Source organism: Notothenia rossii, assembly GCF_949606895.1.
Source record: "Notothenia rossii genome assembly, chromosome: 9".
Lineage (NCBI taxonomy): Eukaryota > Metazoa > Chordata > Actinopteri > Perciformes > Nototheniidae > Notothenia > Notothenia rossii.
In genome coordinates, this window is record NC_136907.1 from 465,949 (window position 1) to 474,934 (window position 8,986).

Genomic DNA, 8,986 nt, shown 5'->3' on the forward strand with positions numbered 1-8,986 from the left:
CGAGCTGCAGGAGGTGAAGCGGTACTACCGGGTCTTAGAGAGCGGGGTCCGGCTGGTGGTGGAGCAGACGGTGCCCTTCGACTCCTTCCAGGAAGTGCTCTCCCAGTTCAACGAGAAGCTGAAGCTCAATGTTCAGTCCTGAAGCTACTGATCCTCTGACCGGGTCAAAGTCTGATCAAACTGTTCTGATTCTAAAACTGAAATGTGTCATTGAGTAACGTTCTGGTTGTTTGTGTTTTGTTTATGTTAAAAATGTACCGTTGCTCATCAAATTTCAACTCTGACCTATAAACAGAGTCATCCTCGGACAACATCCGGAGAACCAGGAGTTTCCCTTTCACTCGGAGCTGAGGAAATGTGGAAGATAGTCCCATTTCACAGACTTCTGAAACTAGATCCCCAGAAATGAGTTAAAAAAAATTGGAAAATACTTCAGAGATTCTTAGCCAGAGAATAGTTTGCAGTTCTCTGAAACTACCGTAATTTTCGGACTATAAGCCCCGCCTTTTTCCCCATTTTTCGACGCTGCGGCTTATATAACGGTGCGGCTAATCTATGGATTGTTACAGCTAACGGCCACTAGGCGACCTCCTAAATCTATGGATTTTACAGGTTACAGTCCACCACCTTTAACTCTATGGGCTCTATGGCCGGTCCGCGGACCCCCACCTTTAAGCGGCGGGCTCCAGCAGGAAAAGCTGGAGGCCGGAAAAGAGTGAGACAGGTAGCGCGCAAAAGTAAAAGTGGAACCGAGAGTGGTATGCCGTTGCTGCGGCTTATATTCAGGTGCGCCTTATAGTCCGAAAATTACGGTACCTCCCAACTCTCTGAAGCTATTTTGTCAAACTTCTGAAAATATTTCACAAAATTCCTAAATAGTCCAAAGAAATGTATAAAATAAATCTGCAAAATACAGAGACGACTTTACAAAATGCTGAAACTGTTCATCAAGAAACTGGTTTCCGTAGAATTCTGAAACATATGACAAAATTCTTAAAATAATTCCCAGAACTCTAAAAACAGTTTTCATGATTTTGAATATCTGATGAATGGTTGCAGAGGTCTAGAAAGAGTGAGTGGAGACGTTTCACTAATAAATGACTTCTATGAAAAACCCTTAAACAACAGGTTGATTTGATTAAAGTTGTGTAATCGTTGTAATGTGTATCTCCATGTAAAGACTCTGGGGTATTATAAACTCTGTGACCTGTTCATTAAGTGTTTTCTTTAAATAAATACACATTGAATGTAGATCAAGTTTCTGTTTATTTATGACGATTTCCAAACATCAGAATCATGTTGAACAAACCCTCCCTCAGAATACACAGTTCATAAAGTTCATAAATCACACGCTGTGTAAGTATTGATCAGAGACTTCTGGTGAATGAATAAGAAAAAGACGGGGTGAACCACTAGCCTGTCCAAAGCTAACTGACCTGCCTCTAAAGCTACAGAATAAAGCTGGGGACATCTTCCTTTCTCACCAATGAGAAACGAGACGAGCTAGGCTGAGGGACGTTCAGAGCTAGTGCTGCTCGCTAACTCTTCCATTAGAAATTAATAAGGTTTTTATTGATTACTTCTAAAACCTACCAGACTGTTGAGAGAAGGTCTGAGTGCAGCTAAGACCACTAGCCACTAAGCTAACGCAGTGCATCATGCTTTAGCATCAAGCTAACACTAACCTTATCACTTATTAAATCATAATTCTCATCAAACATGATTTAAATCCTGTTTATATCATCAAACTGTATAATGTATGTGGTTCCTGTATAACCAACACAGACTGATGCTATAAACCTGTGACATTGATCAATAATGACTTCAATGTAAAAACACACCTTGTTATATAAATGTCCCGACACGTTCATAAGGTCTCAATACGTTCTTATGTCTCTAAGTTATTTGAATGTGCTGCCTCTCATTCTTTAGCCGTGGTTGTGTACCTACATGTCTTTATTTGAATTACTAATGTCTGCTTTTCTTTATTGCTGCCGTTTTGGCCTGCTACGCCCCTTTTGCTGTGACACTGTACATCTCTGCGGGACTAAGGAAGGAATTCTGACCCTGGTTCTGAGAGAGTAATCTGGGTGTTATATGTTCTGAAGGCACACAGCAACAGACCCACTGAGAGGGTCCCAAGGAACCAGTACTTGTGCTGCTTCAAGGTCTTCCAAACGCAAGCTAACGCTCTGTAAAAGCTTCCTCTCTGAGCCCTCCTGAACATCTGGTCTGTGTAGTGCTGACCTCCGTTAGCTGAGACCATCTCATCTATCTTAGACAGGAAGGTTCTGACCTGCTGTCTGATTCTTCTCTTGTTGTCAAACACACAGTATCTACCTCCACACATGGAGACCAGCTCAGAGACATGACTGTTGGACCGGATCAGACCCTCGATGGACTGAACTCCTAACTTGTCCCCGTGTGTGAAGAGCACCATGGAGTAGCTCAGAGCCTGGTCTCTGAGCAGCTGCTTCAGGTTCTCAAACAGAGCGATGTCTGCCGAGCTGATGCTGCCCAGCCTGAGCACCAGAACCAGGGCGTGCGGTCCTGGACTCGCCTGCTCTATGGACTTCATGATCTCTTTAGACAGCTGTTCAGGAGACACACTTCCAGCTGTGATTCCTGGAGTGTCCACCACGGTGACCAGACGCCCCCCCACCCCCGCAGAGCGACTGACCGACTCAGTGCTGACGGGGTTGAAGCCACAGTCCGACTCAAACTGATCCGACCCCAGGATGGTGTTCCCTGAGGAACTCTTCCCTCCTCCAAGAGGGCCGAGCAGCACCAGCCTCACCTCCTCCGACCGGACGGACTGCAGGACACCTGGAGACACAGAGACATTTAGCGTCCGTCCAAAGAGACTCTAGACCAGTGGTCGCGTTAACCAAATATTTGCCGTCTATGACGGATTTTTTTTAACAATGACGGAAAAATCTGAAAGCAGTCCGTCATTTTGACAGATTAGAAGAATTTAGAACAAACCCAGAACAGCGGCAAAGATTCCCTGCAGCGAGGCTCCAGTGTTTTGCCGTGTTATGCATGCCCATCAAAAAGGAAATTATATTGTTTCCAAACCGTGCTTTGCCACACACTCACAAATCATTGAAATGTCTTTGAGTTTTTTCTTTACGCTGTGCGAGCTCCCGCGAGGTGCAGTGGCAATGGGCATGCATAACACGGCGCTACAGTTGCCGAGCCCACGCCCCCCCCCCCCCTCCCGTTGTACAGACCAATGGGTAATAATGGATTTTGACGGAAATGTTAAGATCCTGTCCGTCAAATTGACGGGCAGCGAAAAAGTCTAGCGTAACCTCTGCTCTAGACTCAACCTGAGGAAAGACAGAACCCTGCAGCTACTTTAGCTTCAAATAAACCCATCACTGTTGATCCTGAAACGTCAGGAATGGACTCAGCAATAACCCCCAATTCTGCCGAGGCATACAAGAATCACCAAAGTGTCCTCAGGACAGCACCTGAGTTAATGTACCTGCTGGGGGTGGGGGGTTCTGGGCTCGGAGGTGGCCCGTCTTCTCCAGCAGCTCTCGGACTTGTTCCCGCCCTCCGCTCTGGTTGTTGAACAGATGATGTCTGTCTGAGAACGTTGAGCAGTGAGCTGCAGTGTCCTCGTCTTCAAGGATGAAGTCCTCCAGAGCCTGGCCCTCCAAGGCGTCCCCCCGCGTGAACAGCAGGAAACACCGGTTGAAGTCCTGAGGTCCGAGGACCCTGTGAGCCGCCACCAGAACCTTCCCCTGCTCTCTGGTGAAGCGCCCCACACTGAACAGCAGCAGGAACAGGGTCTCTCTGCCGGACCCCCGGAGCCTCTGGCACCAGGCCTGGATCTGCCGCTCTGAGCCCAGGATCCCCGGGGTGTCCACCACCGACACCTGCTTCCCAAATACGGTCTCAGTGGCCTCGGAGATCTGCCGGGTCACCGGGCTCAGGGTCTGTCTGGACTCGAACGCAGGGCGTCCCAGGATGGTGTTTCCTGAAGCACTCTTACCTACGCCGGTGTTTCCCAGGAGGACGATGGTGAGACCTGGATCCATGTTGACCTGCAGGAGACCAGAGGAAGACACTCCATCAACACTCCTCCAGACACCGAGAGCAGGAAGGGGGGAGGAGACAAGTATTTGGACCATAGGGTCATTTGTACTGGGGACGCCGGGGACATGTCCACTTTGCATTAGGGTCTGTTAAAACTGCTGTATCTGCAAGTAGAAGTACTCAGATCTGGTACTTGAGTAAAAGTAGAAGTACTCAGATCTGGTACTTGAGTAAAAGTAGAAGTACTCAGATCTTGTACTTGAGTAAAAGTAGAAGTACTCAGATCTTGTACTTGAGTAAAGGTAGAAGTACTCAGATCTTGTACTTCAGTAAAAGTAGAAGTACTCAGATCTTGAGTAAAAGTAGAAGTACTCAGATCTTGTACTTGAGTAAAAGTAGAAGTATACTCAGGTCTTGTACTTTATTAAAAGTAGAAGTACTCAGATCTAGTACTTCAGTAAAAGTAGAAGTACTCAGATCTTGTACTTGAGTAAAAGTAGAAGTACTCAGATCTTGTACTTGAGTAAAAGTAGAAGTACTCAGATCTTGTACTTGAGTAATAGTAGAAGTACTCAGATATTGTACTTGAGTAAAAGTAGAAGTACTCAGATCTTGTTCTTGAGTAAAAGTAGAAGTACTCAGATCTTGTACTTGAGTAAAAGTAGAAGTACTCAGATCTTGTTCTTGAGTAAAAGTAGAAGTACTCAGATCTTGTTCTTGAGTAAAAGTAGAAGTACTCAGATCTTGTACTTGAGTAAAGGTAGAAGTACTCAGATCTTGTACTTCAGTAAAAGTAGAAGTACTCAGATCTTGAGTAAAAGTAGAAGTACTCAGATCTTGTACTTGAGTAAAAGTAGAAGTATACTCAGGTCTTGTACTTTATTAAAAGTAGAAGTACTCAGATCTAGTACTTCAGTAAAAGTAGAAGTACTCAGATCTTGTACTTGAGTAAAAGTAGAAGTACTCAGATCTTGTACTTGAGTAAAAGTAGAAGTACTCAGATCTTGTACTTGAGTAATAGTAGAAGTACTCAGATATTGTACTTGAGTAAAAGTAGAAGTACTCAGATCTTGTTCTTGAGTAAAAGTAGAAGTACTCAGATCTTGTACTTGAGTAAAAGTAGAAGTACTCAGATCTTGTTCTTGAGTAAAAGTAGAAGTACTCAGATCTTGTACTTGAGTAAAAGTAGAAGTACTCAGATCTTGTTCTTGAGTAAAAGTAGAAGTACTCAGATCTTGTTCTTGAGTAAAAGTAGAAGTACTCAGATCCTGTACTTGAGTAAAAGTAGAAGTACTCAGATCTTGTACTTGAGTAAAAGTAGAAGTACTCAGATCTTGTTCTTGAGTAAAAGTAGAAGTACTCAGGTCTTGTTCTTGAGTAAAAGTAGAAGTACTCAGATCTTGTACTTGAGTAAAAGTAGAAGTACCAGAGTGTAGGAATACTCTGTTACAGTAAAAGTCCTGCATTCAAAATGTTCCTCAAGTGAAAGTACAAAAGTATTCTCATCAAAATATAGTGAAAGACAGTAAAAGTAGTCGTTGTGCAGATTGGTCCATTTCAGAATAATAGATATGATATGTTTTATAATGATTGATCATGAAAGTGTTCTCAAAGCTGGTAAAGGTGCAGCTAGTCTGAATGACTTTGTATACTGCAGGGTAGCTGGTGGATTTACTCCAGGTAGTCAAATGTCTGCCGAAAAAAGTACAAGTACCTGAAAAGTGTACTTCAGTTCAGTACTTGAGTAAAGGTACTTAGTTTCCTTCCAAGTCTGCGATTACATTATTTTAAAATCACAATGTACTGTCACATTAACTCAGAGATCATTCAAATACAGCCAACAACAATCGGGGGGGTTTGTTGTAACCCCCGGCCCCTCACCCTGTTCCATGAGCTGGGGATTAGTATTAGTATCAGTATATTAGTATATTAGTATATCAGTATATTAGTATATCAGTATATTTATATATTAAAACACTCACGTTCAGCAGCAGGTTTCTGTTTCCTCGTTTCAAACCTCATCAAGCTCCTTGAGGTCACACACTGACTACAGAGGAAAGGGTGGTGCCTTCAAAATAAAAGTGTTTTCATGAGGAGGTGTGTGCTGTCCCTGCAAACATACTGTGAGTGAGGCTTTTATTTTGAAGGTTTCGGTCTGAAGCCTTCCCTGTGTGCAGGAAGAGATCCTAAATCAATAGATCAGTAACTCTGGAGTGTCTCTGCTCTCTCTTTCTTTATGGACATCTTTGAATATATATTTGCAGAAACCCATTTGATAAAGAAGTGATATCTTCTTCTCTCTGCCAGTTGCTTTCACTCTGAGGTGCAGCTTCACTGAAACCGCTCCTGATATTTATATTACACTGAAGGGTGTATGATAGAATAGAGCTGTATAGACCGTAGGGACCCGCAGAGTTCAAGTCCGCGATAGACCGAAGTGCCCCGAGCAAGGCACCATTTCCTACCCTGTCCCCCGGCGCCCTCCTAACACTGATCAGATGAGAGGCATTTCCCCTCTGTCAATACTACGTCACCAACTGGAAGTATGTGCATGTGGTGTATACTCAGCTTCTGGAAGATATTTAAAATAATGTATAAGAAATTATAATTTGCTAAATGTTTTGAGTTTTTATTTATTTCTGACTTTTAAAAAACAGAAATCAGATTATTCCTCCAATTTTTTAAATGTTTTTGTATTTCAGATGTTTCCAAAAACTCTGTCTCGTAAAAAACAGCCTGCAGTTTATTTTAGCTTTATTCGCTGCACCTTTGGAACTTTTACTAACCATCTTTTATATTCTGCACAACGAACATTTAACCCTTTGAATTTGCTTTGATAAGAGTTTAAAACATGTTGATGTTATATCTTTAACATTATTAACACTATGTTTAACCATTTATAAAATGTGCTGCTAAATGAATGTAAACTTAAATTAGAATCAAAGACATCAAACACCCCTGATGTTTTATTAACTGTTATAGAATATACTACTTGCAGATGAAGCAGTGCTGGGAGGTGAACGAGCTTCAGGCGCCATGTTAGAGTCTGCTCACCAGTCAGAACAACAAGATGGAGTCTGAGTTCATCCTGTCTTTAGAAACAACAGAGAAACTTTTCAAAATAAAAGTCACACACATTTTTTTTTCAATCCTGACGTTTCTTCAAATTTTATTTTTTTCAAACCTTACAGATTTTATCCCAACATGTCAGAATTGTTCTCATATTTAATCATTTTTTACATTTTTTTCTAACTCTTGGAAACTTTTTCTCGTAGAATATCAGTCTCTGAACCTGCATCGCCTGATACGGTTCACATCCGACTGAACACAGATTACCAACTAGTTATAAAACCTGTGTTACTGGTGGCGTACACAACAAACGTTCTTCATTTATAGAAACGTCATCCTTTCCTGATCTGTTGTCTCTCCAAGAATCTGTTCATCATGGATCACAGAGAGAGGAGAGTTTGTGAGCGTCAAGCAGTTCTTACACTTATCGTCTTTTCCATGTCAGTCAACTGTAACAGACGGCTGCTGTTCTGATGATAACTGTGAGCCTTTATCAGCGTTAGCTCAGAGCACATGTGAACTCGTCCCTCAGCTGTTATCTGTGATCAGAATCAGACGTCTTTCAGGCTTAAAGGACAAAACGCTTCTTCTTCTTCTTCTTTTTTCTTTAATGGCGAATCGCTTCCACTTGGAGCATATATCGCCACCTACTGTTGATCTATTTAATGTTCATTTTAAATCTTTGTCCTCAGACCAGTGTTTTTGAGGAACTTGAAGATCAGCTTGTTTACGTCATTTCTTGATTTACTTTCGTATATTGACTTGAAATCCATGTCCTTAAAGTTGAGTTGTCCCAGTGCAGTTTTCAGCATGAGTCTTTGCCTGTTATAATCCGTGCAGCTAAAAAATACATGATGTATTGTTTCTGGTTGTTGGCAACCATCACAATTGCCATTTGGATGTTTTCCAATCAGATGCAGTGATAAGTTTAATCCAGAGTGACCCAGTGTGAAACTGCTGTTGATGCTCTGTTCTCTTCTACTACTCCCCCAAGTGCTTCCTGTTCCTACTTCCCTTTGTATCTGATATAAATGTCTTCCTTTGGTGTTACTGTCCCATAGCATTTGCCATTGTTGCTTGATAACAACTTTTGTAACAGATTTGACTTCAGCTCTACTGATGGGTACCATAATATCAATCTGGTTTGCTTTCAATCCATTTTTTGCCAGTTGATCCACTACCTCAGGGGTGCCCACACTTTTTAGGCCGGTGAGCTACTTTTGAAATGACCAGCTCACGGAGGTCTACCAACCAAAAATAAAATCCCAAATTGCAAGGGGCTGAATAACACGTTTTATTTATACTTGGGATAACTACAACAACTCTATTTGGGTTCTTGAACAGAAACAAATACATGAATACATAAAACAAAAAGGCATGTTAACCTCTCTCTCTCTCTATTTCTCTCTCTCTCTCTCTCTCTCTCTCTCTCTCTCTCCTTCTCTTGCTGACTGTCCCTTCATTTCCCTGTTAAGAAACACATAAAAACAAGCAGGGTAAGAAACCTCTCTCCATGGTCCTGATATAATGCTGCAAAACACAATTCAATATATTTAGGTGGGTCCCTACCATATTCTGATGACTTGCACTGAATGGAGTCCGTCAATGTTGCATAATCAGGACAGTAACTGCTGATGGCTAGTCTCAGACAGGCCTCCAAATGTTTATCAGTTAATTGGGAACGGTATTTCGACTTCACTATCTTCATTTGGGAGAAGGCTGACTCGCATAAATAAGTTTAGCCGAAGAGTGAGGTCAGTGAGGTGGCACATTTTCTGACGTTTGGATACTTTTCAACCCTGAATAAGTTCCAAAACTGTCCGGCATGGGCACGCGCCTTTAACTGAATGTCGGCCTGCAGCGACAACAT

At 42.3% G+C, this 8,986-nt stretch overlaps 2 protein-coding genes across 3 annotated transcripts in view; one reads left to right on the forward strand and one right to left on the reverse strand.

The window, feature by feature from the left end:
• Positions 1-394, forward strand: part of LOC307018825 (GTPase IMAP family member 7-like) — a 17,675-nt gene extending 17,281 nt beyond the window's left edge. For both annotated transcript variants that reach the window (XM_079649268.1, XM_079649267.1), the window contains one exon: positions 1-394. This exon is cut by the window's left edge and continues 421 nt beyond it. In XM_079649268.1, the coding sequence (XP_079505394.1) occupies positions 1-142 (142 nt within the window). In that variant the 3' untranslated portion in view covers positions 143-394.
• Positions 395-1,247: 853 nt separating this feature from the next.
• On the reverse strand, positions 1,248-6,182 carry LOC307018824 (GTPase IMAP family member 8-like). The gene is made up of 3 exons (XM_079649266.1): positions 6,030-6,182; positions 3,491-4,055; positions 1,248-2,826 (listed from the first exon to the last, which is right to left on the reverse strand). The coding sequence occupies exons 2-3, from the start codon at positions 4,047-4,049 to the stop codon at positions 2,048-2,050; spliced, it is 1,338 nt and encodes a 445-aa protein (XP_079505392.1). The 5' UTR covers positions 4,050-4,055; positions 6,030-6,182; the 3' UTR covers positions 1,248-2,047.
• Positions 6,183-8,986: the final 2,804 nt, after the last annotated feature.